The 19,226-nt window shown below is 41.0% G+C and overlaps 1 protein-coding gene across 1 annotated transcript in view; it reads left to right on the top strand.

The window, feature by feature from the left end:
- acads (acyl-CoA dehydrogenase short chain) overlaps positions 1 to 4,615 on the top strand; it is a 162,311-nt gene extending 157,696 nt beyond the window's left edge. The window contains exon 10 of the mRNA XM_048556388.2: positions 2,261 to 4,615. Within this exon, the coding sequence (XP_048412345.1) occupies positions 2,261 to 2,413 (153 nt within the window). The 3' untranslated portion in view covers positions 2,414 to 4,615. The remainder of the gene's footprint in view (positions 1 to 2,260) is intronic.
- The last annotated feature ends 14,611 nt before the right edge of the window (positions 4,616 to 19,226 follow it).

Here is a 19,226-nt window from a genome sequence, read left to right as displayed (position 1 = left end):
ACCCATTTCCCCCACCCTATTTCAGTAACCTTGCATTCCCTGTGGCTAAACCTTCTAGCCTGCACACTATGGCTAAGATAGCATGGCCAGGCCACCTAACCTGCACACCTTTGGACTGTGGGAGGAAACCAGAGCACACAGAGGAAACCCACGCAGACACGGGGAGAATGTGCAGACTTCACACAGACAGTTACCCGAGGGTGGAATCAAACCCAGGTCCTTGGTGCTGTGAGGCAGCTGGACTAACCACTGAGCCACCGTCCTACCTTAAAAATTCTTTAAGGCATTTTGTATGAAAAGCCTATGCCATTTTAACAATGGTTTAAGCCTGTTTGAAGTAAGATAGTGAACACGTTTGGATACTAGTATCGCATGGTGCAGCTTGACCTAATAGTATTTTTACTGTATTCCTCTCTCATTCAGAACTACTTTGTAATATTCCATAAACAAATACTCATTTTCTCCATGGTTAGAAATATTTGAAATGAATGAAAACATTGAGTAATGGCTCCTGTGACACACCTTTTCGGATTTTTTTTTAAATGGAGTACAGGAAGACATTTAATAGAAAATGTGTGGAAAAATCTGACTGCGAATCTACCACTGTGATTCCAACAGCTTTCAGGTTTCTGTTTAATTATATATGATTATATAATGCAATGTCAGCTGGGCTCAGTTAGAGCCGTTCTCACATTTGAGGCAGAAAGTTGTGGGTTTAAGGGCTTCAGCACATAATCTGTGTTGTCATTCCTGTGCTATATAGGAGTATATTTAAGGTGGAATAGGGTGGCCTACGGATAAATTCATTACGTTTAGAGATTATACAACCTCTCATCTCGATGGATTGCATACAGTTGATTAAAAAATGTTCGAGAGGGTAAGTCACATCCCAGATTGAATCGTGGCTCGATGATTCATATTTTGTTTTATTTGATTGATTTATTTATAGTCACGTGTACTGAAATACAGTGAAAAGTTGTGTTTACGAGCGGTACAAACAGATCATTGTGAAAAAAGGATGTACAGACAAAAATGACGTAGACAGCTGCAGTCAAGTTACAGTGCACAGGGTGTGTGCTGGGCGAGATCACGGCCAGCAAGATCAGCATTATTTGAGGCTAGAGAGTCTATGCATCAATCTAATAGTGACCGGGAAGAAGCTGTTCCTGAACCTGCTCACACATTTGTTCAGGCTTCTGTATCTTCTGCCTGACGAAAGAGGCTGTAGGAGATCATTATTAGGGGGCGATGAGTCTTTGATGATTTTGGCCGCCTTTCCACAGCAGCGAGCCGTGTAAATAGAGTCCATGGATGGAAGATTGGCTTCTATGATGATCTGGGCTATGTACACCGCCTTCTGTAGCTTTACTGTCCTGGGCAGAGCAGTTGCCATACCAGGCCGTTATGCACACGGACAGTATACTTTCAATAGTGCATCTGGAAAAGTTGGTGAGGGACCTTATGGACATGACAAATTTCCTGAGCCGCCTGACGAAGAAGAGGTGTTGTTGTACCTTCTCGACTGTCACATCTAAGTGGAAGTCCAGGACAGATTATCAGTTATCGTCACTCCAAGGAACTCGATGCTGTTTGCCCCCTTAAACTCAGTTCCGTCGATGCAGATGAGGGCGTGTTCTCCTCCTTTCTTTTCGAAGTCAATGATCAGTTCTCTAGTTTTGCTGACGTTGAGCAACAGATTGTTCTCATTGCACCATGTCACCGAGCCCTCTATCTCCCTTCTGTAGTTTCACTCGTCGTTGTTAGATATCTATCCTACTATGGTGGTGTCATCAACAAACTTGTAGATGGCGTTCATTTGGAATTTGGCAACACAATATTAGGTGTAAAGGGAGTACAGTAGGGGGCTGAGGACGCATCCTTAGGGTGCACCAGTGTTGAGTGTTGTTGTAGAGGAGGTGCAGTTACATGTTAAGTAGAATGGAGCATCTTGGAGCCTATCCAGCATTTACATTGATTCAATTGGGCTGGAAAAGCCAGCAATCAAAAGCCATTGAAATCCATTGCTGTGAGATCTTTATGCAGGCAGGATTTGTTGTAGGTGAAGCTGAAGGATGCCACTAAATTGTCCATCATCCTCCCCGCATATGGTTCCTGTTGTGAAACAACAACCTCAGTCTGGTGAACAATTTGTGACAAAGCTGCACAACTTCACAAGCTTTGTCAATCGGCTTACCGGTTCCTGTTTACTACATCATCAGTTGTTTATATGATCCTAACATCTGTTTCCTCATATGTTTAGGCCATGCAAATTCTAGGAGGCATGGGTTATGTTACGGAAATGGCAGCTGAGAGACACTATCGTGATGCCCGCATAACTGAGATCTATGAAGGAACCAGCGAAATCCAGAGACTGGTCATAGCCAACCAGCTACTGAAAGGATACAAAGGTTAAGAGCGTCTTTGGAAACAAAATGTTGACAACACTGAAAATGCCTGAGTGTTGGTAAACAGGAATTGAAATTCCAATCCATTGCTGTTGATCTGTGATATAATTTTGATACTTCAAGCATGGACAGTTTTTTGCAAACAGGGACCTTGTGAAACTGCAAACTTTTGTCAGACTAAGAGGCAAGCTGAATTAATAAGTTACAACATTGGAAGAGAAGTCAGCGTGAATCATATTTAAAACCAGAAAGAAACGGAATGACATCATATGAAATGCTCAGTCTTTAAAACTCAGTAAAGGCACTTTGCACAGTTGTAATGTTCCTCAATGATTCATCTTCCCTGCATGTTCTCTGTTTTACAGCGTCAGTGACCTTGGCTCTTCAGCTTTCACAGTCCTTAATAATCGCTGAGATGTTAACATCGCTCTTAAATCTCATGCCTCTTTTGCTTCTTATAAACTGTTGTATTTCTTCCTTTGTCTCCATTTTACTCTGCTACCCTCAATTTTATGTCGCAAGCAGGTGTTCTAGTTTTTCTTTTCCTAAGTATCTGCCGTAAGAATTGTAATTAAGTCTTATTGATCATTTGTTAAATTTCTTCTTGCATGGCCACTTTTCCTCAAAACATCCGTGTAAGTGTGTATGGTCAACTCAACCTCATCATACGCCTCAGAAAGCAAACTTCTGTTGCCTTTCATTTATCTTCCATCATCTTGCTTATATTCCTGCTTTTACATCCATATACATTGACAAAAAGTTGCATTTTGAGAATCTCATTCTGCTTTTCATAAAACTGGCAATATTTCTAAAGATGGCTGACATTTTGTGAAGGTTTGGTTTGTAAGTCTTATGTGCTTCCTGATGTCTTGATCATTTTTTTTCCAGACAGATGTTGTTAGTCTTCCCAGGTAGGAAAATGATTCTCCTAGTTTTTTTTATAATTCCGCTGTCATTTCACATCTAGGTGCAATCCCTTGATATTACCACACATTTGTTACGGTGCAGTTTATTGATAATCTATAGCTATTCTTGTTTGTACAGTTGTATCTAGAAATCTTTGTTGATTTTCTTTGTTGATCTGCAATAATTACTGTGTTATCCACCTATCTCAGATTGTTTAGATTTAGTCCACACACTGAAATTCTCTGATAGACGCCTTATGATCATTTCATTATTTCAGAAACAGAAAGGGTACAGAGATAGAACATAACCTACCATGTATGCTGATATAACTGGACACTGCTGTTTTCATCCACTTTGGGTTCCAAGGTCCTGACCGCTCAGTCCATTGTAATATCTTGGTGGACTGAAGGGCTGCTTCTTCTGCTGTAAAAGATATATAATTATATTTAATCTGGAGAATGAAGAATTCCTGTATCCACAAGACTTGTAAACTTATTTTTTAAAAATATACATGACATGTTTACTATATCTAATGCACAAACAAAACCGTACTTATGAGGACTGAGGAACTTCTGTGTTGTTCAAAATGTAATGAAATTCTGCATGATTTTGCTTTCTACTTTGCAGATGTAAATTGATCTTCGCTTCATAAGATGTGATTGGTTTCTTGTTGCTGATTCAGTCAGCGTACATGAGCAGCTAATCAAATTTTCTCCTTTTTGGTATCATTATTTAGCAATAAAATTTTTCAGTACACTGTCATTGTATATTCATTAGCTGCAGAAAACACATTATATTAATGGCATCCCAGAATTGGCAACTGCAAAAATGATTGTGAATATTGCTAACTATCATTAACATTAATTAAAAAAACAAATATTTTAACTGATATACAGACGATTAAATTTATGTATTAACAAAACAGCAAATTTATATTACACAAAGTATGGGATTAGTTCAACATAATCTACACAGGGCTTTTGCCTGTAAGGCTTGAATGTGGGGTACATGGTATGTGATGTTAATAAATATAAACTCCTGAAAATTAAATTTTCCTAAAACGCAATGCATTGAGAGCCAATCAATCTTCTAAATTTGTCTGAACAGGGTCCAACTTAATGGGGCGGCATGGCGGCTCAGTGGTTAGCACTGCAGCCTCACAGCACCAGGGACCCTGGTTCAATTCCAGCCTTGGGTGACTGTCTGTGTGGAGTTTGCATATTCTCCCTGTGTCTGCATGGGTTTCCTCCCACAATCCAAAGATGTGCAGGCTAGGTGGATTGGCCATGCTAAATTGCCCATAGTGTTCAGGGGTGTGTGTGTTATAGGGGGATGGGTCTGGGTGGGATGCTTCCAAGTGGCGGTGTGGACTTGTTGGGCCAAAGGGCCTGTTTCAACACTGTAGGGAATCTAATCTAATGTGGCCTTGATTCTATCATATTAAGTGTTCCAAACTGCCTGGTTTAGTTTATGTAGAAAATGCTACAGTCCAATGAGTCTAATGATCTTTCCAGTCCACATATTCTGTAGTGTCTGAGAGATGCTGTATTTCTCAACTGAATTCTCAGAAATTGTGTTAACATGATTAAAAATTTGATTGGCGATTCATAACACTAAATCTGTATATACTTCGCACTAACAAAGAACAGGGGAGCGGTCTCTGGTGGTTTTAGACAATATCTTCCAGCCAGATGGCGGCAGAGTAGGATGCTGCAAGTGGAGCTCCTCTGCTCTGCCTGTTCTTTTCTTGTTTTTTTTTTCTTTTCTTTTTTTCTTTTTTTTTCTCTCATTTTAGCAGTTCTGAAGCAGTGCTCGTGGAAGTAGTCCCAGAGCAGGGTGAGGGTAAGTGCGCTCCAGAGCAGCATGAAGGGAAGCGTGTCCCGGAGCAGCGCAAGGGGAAACGAGTCTTGGAGATCCATGAGAGGAAAAGCAAGTCATGGAGCCACGCTTACCCTGGTGCACCTGAGTGTCAGGCAGAGTGGACTGGAGAATTGGAGCTGAGCAAGACTGCTCTTGGACTAGGCCCTGGCTTAGGCGGTTAAACAATGTACTTATTGAGCTGCTGCAATGAAATTCTTTACCAGACTGTGGTGTCAATCCTTTAACTATGTTATAATTATCTTATTTCCAACTTATTTTTTAGACACTAAGTTATACTACTACTTTTCCTTTTATTCCTCTTTGTTTCCAAGATTTATACCTAGGTACTTGTGCCTAAGATGGTACCATTGGAGGCAGCCATTGTAAAAACTTTTCACTGTACTTATATACTTCTGTAACACGTGACAATAAAGGATACTCTGTTCTATTTATCTTTTATCAAACTTCTCTAAATCAGATTCTGGGGACTTGTGTAACTGGTTTCTGCCTTGTTTCCTAAATGAGGAGTTCTGAGGCCTCCCTCCCATGTTGTAAAGCTTCCATGGATTCATGGGCATTCTTTTTGATGAATTAATTGTACAATCATAAAACTAGCACATAATCCATTGGCTTCCTTCCATGCTCTATAACTTTACCAAAGATGATCGATCATTTTTGAACAGACTGAACATAAATGGTCTCATCTTTGAAATAATTCACCTGGATAAAAGACATGCCCAGTGTTACCTGTAGCAACGTGCTAAGTCCATTCAAAAAGCAGACATATGATTTTGGATACAGAAAATGGCCCTGTTTGGTAGGATTTTTCATAGTGACTTGTTGACAAAAGATAGTAAGCAACTCCCCTCTTTAATAAACTCCCTTGTAAACTTAACCACACCTGTGTTACTGAGATAAACTCAGCACATGATAAGTGCTGTATTAGCATCCAGCAACTTTAAATTGGCCCGTATCACCTGTAAGGCATTTAAATCTTTTACCCCAATTAAAATATTGGGATGGAATTCTGCTTCTTACATGTGAAAATGTGTTGAAACACCAATCAGTCAAACCAATCATCTCAACACTCTGATGAAGGGTCTAGGCCCGAAACGTCAGCCTTTGTGCTCCTGAGATGCTGCTTGGCCTGCTGTGTTCATCCAGCTCCACACTTTGTTATCTTGGATTCTCCAGCATCTGCAGTTCCCATTATCACATCTCAACACTTAGTGTTAGTGCAGTATTTGAGAACTTAATGGCATAATGCCAAAGCAGAATTGACCGCATAGAAACTGCAGTTTAATATTTTTAACATGTCATTATTTAACTAGAAATCAAAGTTCATAACATTGGGAAATGTGGTGTCAGAATTTCATTGAAAGACTGTATCTCCAGAGGAATATCACACAGGTCATACCCCACTGGACCTCTGCCCCAAAACTGATATGCCTGGCTTTGTAATTCCAATTAAAGTCTGGCAGCCCACTACTATATTACACGGGCTGGCTGGCAAATTATTTCATGGGCATTAAGCTATGTGTGAATTCAAAATGAAATGTGTTACAACAGCACATACACACACGTTGATATTGCATGTGTCAGAGTATAAGAGACTCACTGATTCCTTTTGCATTGCTTTTACTCGTTAAGGAATTAATCACTCTTAGCTGAAGCCAGGCTCACAGCATTATTGATGCTGATAGGTAAAAGGACAGTTAGTGCAAGTCCTTCAACTCACTGCCTGGATTGCTATAGTTATGAGACCACAGCTTCTGATGTTAGATCCTTTTACTTTCATTCACCTTAGCCATTAAACATAGCACAAAGCACACTGTAATCTACAAAAGACACTGTCAACAAAATCCACTGTTCAGAGTACAAGCATCATCTGTAGTCACATGAAGTGAATGACTATCAAATGTAGGTTGAGGGAAATCGACTGAGAGAAATTCAAACAAAATCCCTGCAGGGTTGTGGAAAGATCAGGTGGAAAAAGGCTGAAATAAGGCAAGGTGAACAACCCTGCCTCTTGTCTGTCTCCTGTCCACCTATCTTCTCTATTCATCTTCGATCCGCTTCCCCCTCTCTCCCTATTTATTTCAGAACCCTCTTCCCCTCCCCCATTTCTGATGAAGGGCCTAGGCCCAAAACGTCAGCTTTCCTGCTCCTAAGATGCTGCTTGGCCTGCTGTGTTCATCGAGCTCCACACCTTGTTATCTCTTCTCCAGTTCCTGTTATCTCTGAACAATGACAGATCTGGTTTATTTAATAGTGAAAAGCTTCAGAGATATGGAATGGTTCCAGTTCTAGAAAGAAGCTCCACACCTTGTTATCTCTTCTCCAGTTCCTGTTATCTCTGAACAATGACAGATCTGGTTTATTTAATAGTGAAAAGCTTCAGAGATATGGAATGGTTCCAGTTCTAGAAGGAAACAATGCTTTGAATCGGCATAGCTCTCAGTGTTATATCCCAAAGTTTAAATCAACAGGGACATTCCAGTCAGAGGAGAAAGGTTCCTCAAACAGCCCCTGGCGTTGTTGCACTTGCTAACCTCAAGCGACTGAGAGGTAATCAACATATATGCTGGCTCTCAAAAAGCTAAGGGAGACTCAAGTAATCCTACATCACCCTGGACCCATTCCCCCAGAAAGAGCCTTCAGTACTGCCAGCTACTTTTCTGAATGTAGACATTAAGTAGGGAGAGGATATGAATAAACTGAGAGGCCTTGTTCCCCACAACCAGCTTGCACTCATTACCTGCAATTAATTCTACCTCATGGCTACTTCTGCTATTTTGATTGTCCCAATCCAAAGGTAAATTCCAGAGTGCATTTTTTGGGACCTCTGATTCTACCACAGCATACACACGCTTTCCTCATTAAAACATGGTCACAGACATGTCACCGTTAGGAGAGGTGCGGACAAATTAATGACTTGCTTGACCTCAGGCCTTTCCTCAGTCAATGAAGTGTTTCTGGAATGCAGTCATTGTTGTGGTGTAAGAAAAACAGCTGTATTTGTACACGACAAGATCCCAGGCAAGTAATCAAGATGAGCAATTTTTAAGCAATGTTAATTGATGGTTAAATATTGTCTAAGACTGTGGGGAGCTGTCCTGCTCTTATAGAGTCATACAATGTGGAAATAGACCGTTCAGTCCAACCAGTCCATGCTAAACATAATAAACCAAAATAAACTAATCCTACTTGCCTGCTCCCTTCCCACATCCCTCTGAACCTTTCCTATTAATGTACTCATCCAAATAGCTTTTAAAAGTTATTATACCCACAATGATTGATTGATTTTATTGTCACGTACTGAAATACAGTGAAAAGCTGTATGAGCAGATCACATCAAGCAAAGGATGTACAGGTTGAAAGCACCACTTCCTCAGACAGTTCATTCCACATGTGAACCAGCGTAATCTTTGAGTCAGTGCTGCGGTATCTTGCACATTCAGCTTTGAGGTCACAAGATCTTGGTTTAAACAGTTTCTCCAAAACATATACGTTGTGAGCATTATTCTGCAGTGAACCCCGGGTAGGCCTGGGGTATTTACATATCTGGAAGAAGCATCCCATTTTCTAGTGCTTGCATCCTTCATTTTAATAATAAAGGTCTTTGTTTTCTTTTATGAGCTAATGTTGATCATTATGCCAGGATGAGTGTAGCATTAGCAAACAGAGGAGAATAGAGCACAACATTTTACATTATTTCAAAATAGCTTAATCAAAAAGCCTTGCAATGGCACAGTTAGAAGGGCTACTATCTCATACAGCATGTACACCTGCTTGGGCTAATGTGAAATTACAAGATGATGAGAGGCACAGATAGAGTGGGTGGTCAGAGACTTTTTCCCAGGGTGGAAATGACTATTACAAGGGGGTATAATTTTAAGGTGAGTGGAGGAAGGTGTAGGGGTGATGTCAGAGGTGGGTTCTGCACACAGAGTGTGGTGGACGTTTGGAATACGCTGCTGGCAGTGGTAGTGGAGTCAGATACTTTAGAGGTTTTTAAATGACTCTTGGACAGGTACATGGAGGATAGTAAAATGTAGGGTATGCAGGGTAGTTTGATCTTAGTAGGATAATAGGTCAGGACAACATCATGGGCTGAAGGGCCTGTACTGTTCTATGTTCTGCTTTAATTCTCTGTGATTATGTAAAACTGGTAAAGAACAGATTGCTTTGTTCCTTTTAAAATCATCTTCCTGTGACCTTGTATTTTAAAATCTTACGAGCATTTGGTTTTATTGAGTTGCAGCTGTTCAAAAGTTACACTTGTTAAACCCTATCTGAAGCTTCCAGATAAGGACATTGGGGCAAGTAAGAAGCAGTCAGATACTGCAATGGGAAAGCTATAAGCTTCTTGTGATTGGTCGCGCGGTGGTTGGAACTGTGTGATTTACTTTCACTTTGATTATGCCTTCTGATCTTAGACTGTCCGAGAGGAAACAACTGCATTTAAGTCCTCTGTGATTCTCCTACATTTCATTAAGGTCACCTCTCATTTTTCTAAACTCCAATGAATGCAGGCCCAACCTACTCAACCTCACTCCATAAGACCATCTCATGATACCTGGGATCAACTTAGTGAACCTTTTGTAGTCTGCCTGTAATGCCACTATATCTTTCTATAGATAATGGGCCCAAAACTGTTTTCCAGGTCTAGTATAACTAGTGCCTTGTATAGCTTTAGCAACATTTACAACTTCTATACCCCATTCCCTTTGAAATAAACATTCCCTTTGCCTTCTCTTTTAGGCACTGATTTTAAATGCTAGCTTTCTGTGATTTACAGAAAGTCTGAGGACTCCAACATCCCTGTGTGCTGTAGTTTTCTGCAGTTTTTCTCCTTTTAAATAATAGTCAGCTCTTCCATTCTTCCTGCCAGTATGTATAACCTCAGAATTTCTCACATTATATTCTATCTGCCAGATTATGCTTCTCTAGTTTCTCCTTTAGTGCACCTACAATATTCATTTCAACTAGCCCCTATTGAACTGAATTCCACATTCTCCCTGCTGTTGGGGTCATTAGTTTTTTTCTGAATTCCTTATTGGATTTTTTGGTGGCTATCTTTAATTGATGACTTCTGATTATACTGCTCCCCACGAGAAGAGATCCTCTCTCTATGTCCATTCTGTTGATATCTTTCAGAATGTTGAGTATCCCACTGAAGTCACCCTTCAGCTTTCCCTATCTAGGACAAAACAGACTCAGTCTGTCGTCCTTTTCTGATGCTCATACCTATATATTTGTGGTATCATCCTTTTCAATCTTCTCTGCACCATTCCAGTGCCTCTACACCTTTTTTATAATGTGACATTAAGAACTGCACCCAGAACTCTTAAGTATGGTCCAATCAAGGCTCTTCCCTACTTTTCAATTCCATTCCCAAACCTGGTGACTGAGTTACAGAAACTGTTAGTTGTAAGTGGCAGGAGTGATTAATGAATTGGGGATTTTCTATTTTTCCAACTTAGGTATGACTTTATGCTGCTAACAGCGTTAATTGGATTACCTCTGGTTGAACTAAATGAAAATTATAGGTTTCCAGCTGCTTACCATGCCCAATGCTTGAAAATGTTTGGAAGAAATCTGTTCATCTTAAATCAATTGCTTTGTTGCAATTAGTAACACTTTGATGCATTATTTATATTTTGTCAACACAATGATTGAAAATGGTATTGTTCATTGAGTTCAATAATCTTCTACCTGTATTACTTTTTATGGCTTTAGTTAGTTCTGAAACCAAAATATCTTAACATTAAATTTAAGTGAAAGCCCGTTTTGTTAAGCATGAAATAAAAAAGAAATAATATAGATGAGTATATCTTCATGTATGTTACTGTTGAAATGACCCTGGTTGCACATGTGTCCTGTGTATTGGGGATTGCTTGATGAATATAAATCGCTTCTGTCATACATTTGCTGTTCTCTTTTCTTGTTCTATTTTGTTCTGTTACCTTCCACAGTTATCCGTTATAATGATACCAGAATCAGGATTTTCGTAAACTCAGGTTGTGCGACTCGGTTTCACTATCGCAGGTCAGTTGTGTTGCTTTGTTCCTATTTTGTCTTTTTGATTATTTCTTATTGAGTTCACAATTCTCAGAACTCATGCTCTGACAGTTCCCAACTCCAAAACGACTACAACACACAACACATACCCAATATACCATTGTTCTCCATATTTCCAGTATACCAACACTTAACCATGACTCATTAAACAACATGCATTGCAATCCTCAGATGTACGTAGAGTCACAAAGTTATGCTTGTGTCCATGCTAATCTTCCAATACAATAACTGTTGTTAGGTGACCCACTTAATTTCTTCAATGTGTTCTTTCTATAAATATTGGCAAAAACAACATCCCCAGACCCTCGGGATATGGATAGGTGACCTTCAAATTCCATTTGCCTCTCAACGCTGTTTTAGGCCTTCTTCACAAAGCAGAATGTTAGCTCATTGCAGCTGATCCAATGAACAGCCCAAGAGAGGAACATGGCACATTCCTACAATAACCAGTTCAGAATACTATCTGTTTTAATGCTGAAATTTAGCAGTCTGTACTCTACAACATACATTAAAAGTAAAGGGCTTACAAATTATTTTCTCTATTATTTGCTGGTAGACTCATAAAGAGTACAGCATGGAACCAGACCCTTCGGCACAACTTGTCCCTGCTGACCAGATATCCTGAATTAATGCAGTCCCATTTGCCAGCATTTGGCCCATATCCCTCTAAACCCTTCCTGTTCATATACCCATCCAGATGCTTTTTTAAATGCTATAATTGTACCAGCCTCCACCACTTCTTCTGGCAGCTCATTCCATACATGCACCGCCCTCTGCATGAAAAAGTTACCCTTTAGGTACATTTTAAATAGTACAAAGTGACGAAGGATGCTGTAGGTTGCAGAGAGACATAGATAAGCTGCAGAGCTGGGCTGAGAGGTGGCAAATGGAGTTTAATGCAGACAAGTGTGAGGTGATGCACTTTGGTAGGAGTAACCGGAAGGCAAAGTACTGGGCTAATGGTAAGATTCTTAGCAGTGTAGATGAGCAGAGAGATCTCGGTGTCCAGGTACACAGATCATTGAAAGTTGCCACCCAGGTTGACAGGGCTGTTAAGAAGGCATACAGTGTTTTAGCTTTTATTAATAGAAGGATCGAGTTCCGGAACCAAGAGGTTATGCTGCAGCTGTACAAAACTCTGGTGTGGCCGCACTTGGAGTATTGTGTACAGTTCTGGTCACCGCATTATAAGAAGGATGTGGAAGCTTTGGAAAGGGTGCAAAGGAGATTTACTAGGATGTTGCCTGGTACGGAGGGAAGGTCTTACGAGGAAAGGCTGAGGGACTTGAGGCTGTTTTCATGAGAGAGAAGAAGGTTGAGAGGTGACTTAATTGAAACATATAAAATAATCAGAGGGTTAGATAGGGTGGATAGGGAGAGCCTTTTTCCTAGCATGGTGACGGCGAGCACGAGGGGGCATAGCTTTAAATTGAGGGGTGAAAGATATAGGACAGATGTCAGAGGTAGTTTCTTTACTCAGAGAGTAGTAAGGGAATGGAACGCTTTGCCTGCAACGGTAGTAGATTCGCCAACTTTAGGTACATTTAAGTCATCATTGGATAAGCATATGGACGTACGTGGAATAGCGTAGGTTAGATGGGCTTGAGATCGGTATGACAGGTCGGCACAACATCGAGGGCTGAAGGGCTGTAATGTTCTATGTTCTAAATCCTTCTCCTCTCACTTTAAACCCATGCTGCCTAGTTTTGGACTCCCCCCACCCTGGGGAAAAGACCTCGACTATTGATCATATCCCTGCCCCTCATGATTTTATAAACCTCTATAAGGTCACCCCTCAGCCTCTGACATTCCAGAGAAAACAACCCCAATGTATTCACCCTCTTCCTATAGCTCAAACCCTCTGACCCTGTATCAGATTGTTTCCTTTTGAGTCCAGGCCTCATGAGAAATATAGGCCTGGATTTTCATTCACTGTCTCAGCCCAAGTTAAGCAGGACACCAAGAGCAGTCAGGCAGCAAGGTCCACCAACCTGTGAGATTTATCAAAACACCCGTGCTCACAATCACAGAACTACTGGAGACAAAGTCGTGGAAACATGTTCTTTTATTGCGAGTCTGCAGAGTCGGGTGCCCCCGGAGAACCGGAGAGACCCTGATACAGAGTTTGCAGTCTTCTTTTATACATCCCATTCATTATGTATTCAGGCGCCAATGTTTGTATTCCCTCGGGCCTCCCTAAGTGGGCGTCTCCATCTGTAGTTCAGCTCTGGCTTTTACTGTTCTCTACTACGCATGTGCCATAGCTGCCTGTGGCCACATACTCCTCACCTTTCACCTAGTTAGCCCCAAGTGTTTCCCGGATCCAGTTTTAGCTGGTTCTTAATCGCTCCTTATTGTTATCTTCTGCTCACTCAAGCTGATCCCCCATACTATGCTCTGCCGCCTCACCACTTCTTATTGCTATCACATCTGTGACTAAATTCCTGTCCAAGTGTTAACTGTTGTGCCTAAGTTCACGTACTAGTGTTAACTGTAGTTTAACCACTGTCCTGTAGCACTCCATTTCTCTCAAACCGTGCCGATGCTCAATTGTCATGTTCCTGTAGCCCAATGGTGATTGTAAGCAGATGGCCCCGGTTCCTAGCAGACTTCTCCTGTGCCTGACACTGTCTCTGCTCACCCCAGAACTCCTGAGTTAAAATGTGGTGCTAGTTACGGATGAGGTGGGGAGTGGGTTGTGTTTGGAAGGCCTGTAAGTGCCCTGATGGAAGAAGATGGCCTTGTGGCTGTCTCCTCTCTCATTCTTTCATCTCAATATTTACCCACCAAAGAACCAGGCCTCCAACAGGACAATTGTTCCTGTTTCTGGAGCGTTTGTATGCCATTGTGTGTGCCTCTGTATTTTCCTGCTGCAACCACCGCGGCAGTTTTTGTCGTGGGCATGGATGACCTTCCACTTGTTGATGGAAAACTTTCCTTGAGTAGCAAATAGGCCCCAGTTCATTTTACCCCCATTTGTAAATCCAGTTTCCCAATTGACAATAACATATTGGAAACTTGTATCACATGAGCACAGCAAAGGCTGTGACTCCCAAATATGCATTGACTGAATTGATGAAAACCTCAGCTCCAGAGTGAGCTAAGATTGTAGCCAAGCTATTGCAATACAGATATAAAAGTGGTAGCTACCTGGTGGTAGGGAAAATTAGCCTTGCTATGTTTTGCCCAGAGGAAGTAGAACAATTACAATCTGGCCAGATTAGTCTACTCTCAATGATCAAAATGATAGACAGTATTGTTAACAGGACCACCAAGCAGCACATCTGTTTAATAACCTGCGAATCGAATGCTGAAGCATAGACAAAAAGAGATAAATTTAAGACTGGGAATGAATGGCTATTAAAACTCATTGATATTTGACGGACTGTGACATCAAGGAACTTGAACAACATTTAAACCATTGGGGAACAGGGGAGCCTCTCCTTTGGCTAGACTCATATCGAGCACAAACGTTTGAGTTGTTGGAAGCCAATTATTTCAGCGCATTGTTAACAGGAGCTGTTGGAGACAATGTCCTTGGTCCAAACATCTTTTGTTGCTTCATCAATGACCTTTAGAGCTTTACTACATCATAAGGCTGGGAGTGAGGATTTTCATTGGTTATTGTACTATTGTTAAGTTTCTTCCACAACTCTTCAAAAGATGAAGCAGACTATGCTTGCATGCAATAAGATCTAGACAGCATTCAGGCTGCTAAGTTACAAGTAACATCTACACCACACGTGTCAGCAAATAGTGTGTACCATCTACAAAATAAACTGATAACCACCAGCGTTTCTTGAATACCTCCCAAACCCGTATCCTGTAGTGTGTACATGGCAGCAGGTGCATGGGAACACCGTTGCCTGCAATCTCCCTTCAAATTGCACATCATTCCATCTTAGAAATATGTCATCTTTCCTTCAACGCTGCTGGGTTAGATTCCAGAACAAACTTCCTCCCCGTACTTTGGGAATTTCCTCCCAAAACAGCATTGTTTAAGAAGGTGGCTAACCAACATCTTCACAAGTACATTTAGAGATAGGCAATAAATTCTGGCTTTGATTGAGGTGCCTGTATTCCCAGAATGAATTAAAAAAAACTTCTCATTAAAGCAGCACTTCCTTCATTCCCAGGGGACAGTTTCAATTCAGTGTTGATTCTTGAGTGGAGCTTGAACTGCCAAACATGCATACATTAACATAAATGCTGCTTAATTTTATATGATCATGGATGGTTTATTCATTTCAAATCCCTTAGTTGAATGGTAGTAGTGAAGTAAGAAAGCACTTTGCCTCATCTAAATTGTAATTATTAGGCTTTGTTTCTGAGATTGCCAGTAACTGGACAATGTTTGCATTCAGAGAATGGACTGTCATAATGCTTATTCTGTTAAAGTGAAATATCTTTGTAGCTTTGACACTGTCCCATTATACTTTGGTAGATTCGTACGTCTCTGAGGTGAAAATGCTAAACCTCATTGCCACATGCTATGAATCTTGCAATGACTATGTTAGAATAAGAGACATAACAGTTGAAATGTTAAGATGAATTAATCCTGAGTTCAAATACTATCATGGCAGCTGAAAAATTTGAGATCAATTAAATAAATCTGAAATAAAAGTCTAATATCACCAATGGTGATGATGAAAGCCCAGATAACAGTAAAGAAAATCAGAGATAACGAAGTGTGGAGCTAGATGAACACTCTGTCTCCTCTCCACCTATCTTCTCCTCTATCCATCTTCGATCCGCCTTCCCCTCTCTCCCTATTTATTTCAGAACCCTCTCCCCCTTCCCCTTTTCTGATGAAGGGTCTAGGCCCGAAATGTCAGTTTTTGTGGTCCGAAGATGCTGCTTGGCCTGCTGTGTTCATCCAACTCCACACTTTGTTATCTCGGATTCTTCAGCATCTACAGTTCCCATTATCTCTGTAAAGAAAATCATTCTGATTCACGGATTTTTTTTCCCTGCAGTCTAAAGTCATAATGGTCCCAGCAGACCATAGGCAAGTTTGGCCCAATATGTGATTCCAGATATACAACAACACGACTGACTCTTAGTTGCCCTCTGAAATTGTCTAACACAGTGGTTCTCAAGCCTGTGTGTCACTGATATGGTACACAGAGTCTATGGACTACCTTCCATTCTTAGCCCAGCCATTGTTTCTTGCCATGCCAGAAAGAATCTCATGAGAATTAACATGAGTTTATGGAAACTATTAAATGGCTAGATAAGTATATATATTTGGAGTTTTGGATTTTAGGATTGCTGCTGTTTTGCTAGTAAATGTAACAAATCAATACGTTACAAGTTCCTAAATTATCATAAATAAATTATTAATTCATGCCAGATTTTCATGCTGTAAAACTGAATAGTAAAGGGAACATATTTATCTACACCTTCCAAAATATGTTCTAAAATCACCACAGTAATCTTCTTCTGACAAACTAACACATCCATATTAGTCAAATCCACAGTAACATAAACCTTCCTTTTAAAACTGTGCTCTTGTTGCTTGCACTCTTGCCATGCACACAAGAACAGTTCTGAATGTGTTAATCCTGTCAGTCCTGCAGATGAGGGATCCACTGTGTTCTCTCTCACAGCCCCAACTGTAGCATTGTGCATCAGCATCTAACCTTTTGAACCAGACTGCAGACCACATAGAGAACTCTCACTGACCACCTTTCTGAACCACTGGCCTAATAAATCACTCAGCCCGGGGTATAATCTCCAGGTTACTGCCCAAGCCACATGCAAATTGGCATAGGGGTACGAGAATAAGGGAAGTAACCACGTGGCTAAAGAAGTGGTGCGGGAGAGAAGGGTTCTTTTACATGGGGCACTGGCATCAGTACTGGAGCAGGACGGATCTCTTCCGCTGGCACTGTCGCCACCTGAAACGAGCTGGGACCAATGTTCTCGCAAAAACATTAAATGGGCTGGTCAACAGGACTTTAAACTAGAATGTTGGGGGGAAGGGAGGGGTAAAACTTCCCCCAGTGGGGAACAAAGCAGCAGGCTAACATCTGTAGGGGTAGATTCCACTGTGTGGAAAATATATGAACAAAAGGACAGAAGAGGAGCACTGCGGAGAGGTTATTAAGGTCTCCAGCACAGACACAAATAGGACACAGTGTTTGGAAAAGGTTAGGAATCAAACTGCAAGCACACTGGATAAACAAGTGACAATGAGAAGAGGGAGGGTTAATACAGGACTGAAGGTGTTATATCTGAGTGCACGCAGTATATGGAATAAGGTAAGTGAGCTTGTGGCGCAGATCAAAATTGGCAGATATGATGTGGTGGGCATCACAGAGACATGGCTGCAAGGGGATCAGGATTGGGAGCTGAATATCCAAGGATATTCATCCTATTGAAAAGATAGGCATGTGGGCAAAGGGGATGGGGTAGCCTGATGAGTAAGAAATGAAATTAAATCAATAGTAAGAAGCAAAGGTAGGGTCAGATGGTGTAGAATCTGTGTGGGTAGAGTTGAGGAACAGCAGAGATAAAAAAAACAAAGTTGGAATTATGTACAGGCTTCCAAACAGTAGTGGGGAGCTGGGGTGCAAGGTACACCAGGAGATAGAAAAGGTGTGTAAGAAAGGAAATGTTACGGTGATCACGGGGGATTTCAGTGTGCAGGTGGACTGGGGAAATCAGGTTGGTATGGATTGCAAGAAAAGGAATTTGTGGAATGTGTATGAGGTGGCTTTTTGGAGCAGCTTGTGGTGGACCCCATTAGGAAACAGGCAATACTGAATTTTGTGTTGTGCAATGAGGCAGACTTGATAAGGGATCTTAAAGTGAAGAACCTTAAGTAGAGGTAATGATCATAATATGACAGAAATAACTCTGCAATTTGAGAGGGAGAAGATAGAATCAGAGGTAACGGTATTGCAGCTGAATAAAGGTGACGACAGAGGCATGAGGAAGGAGCTGGGCAGAATTGACTGGAAGAGGAGCTGAGCAGGAAAGGCAGTGGAACAGCAATGGCAGGAGTTTCTGGGAGTAATTCAGGAGATGCAGCAAAAATTCATCCCGAGGGAAAAAGAAGCATGGTACAGGGAGGATGAGGCAACCATGGCTGACTAAGGAAGTCAGGGATAGCATAAAAGCAAAAGAGAAAGTATATAATGTGGTGAAGAGCAGTGGGAAACCAGAGAATTGGGAAGCTTACAAAGACCAACAGATGGCAACTAAAAAAGAAATGAGGGAGAAGATTAAATATGAGGGTAAGCTAGCCAGTAATATAAAGGAGGACTGTAAGAGTTTCTTTAGACCTATAAAGGGCAAAAGTGGACTTTGGAAAACAGGAAAATGATGCTGGAGAGATGGTGGGGAGCAAGGAAATGGATGAGGAACTGAATAATTACTTTGCATCAGTCTTCACATTGGAAGACTTGAGTAATATCTGAAAAATTCACAAGAGTCAGGGGATTGAGCTGAGTATGGAGGCCATCACTAAAGAGAAAGTGCTAGAAAAACTGAATAGCCTGAAAATGGATATATCACCAGGACCAGATGGATTACACCCCAGCGTTCTTAAGGATCTAGCTGAAGAGATAGTGGAAGTGTTAGTGATGATCTTTCAGGAATCACTAGAGTCATGGAGGGTCCCAGAGGACTGGAAGATTGCTAACATGATGCCCCTGTTTAAAAATAGAGTAAGGCAAAAGACAGAAAGTTACAGGCCGATTCGCTTAACCTCAGTTGTGGGTAAGATTTTACAGTCCATTGTGAAGGATGAGATTTCGGAATACTCAGAAGTGTATGGTAAAGTAGGACAAAGTTAGTATGATTTCATCAAGGGGAGGCCATGCCTGACAAATCTACTAGAATTCTTTGAGGAAGTACTGACTCACTGTATCTCCACTTTGCTGATGTGTTTACACGTTATTAAAAGATTGTTTCTCATTAAAGTAATTTACAAACGTAATTGGAAGCACCCACATGGGAGGATGC

Source organism: Stegostoma tigrinum, chromosome 26 (assembly GCF_030684315.1).
Source record: "Stegostoma tigrinum isolate sSteTig4 chromosome 26, sSteTig4.hap1, whole genome shotgun sequence".
NCBI classification, from domain to species: domain Eukaryota; kingdom Metazoa; phylum Chordata; class Chondrichthyes; order Orectolobiformes; family Stegostomatidae; genus Stegostoma; species Stegostoma tigrinum.
Note: the sequence above shows the minus strand (reverse complement) of the source record. Positions and strands in the feature narration are given on the sequence as shown.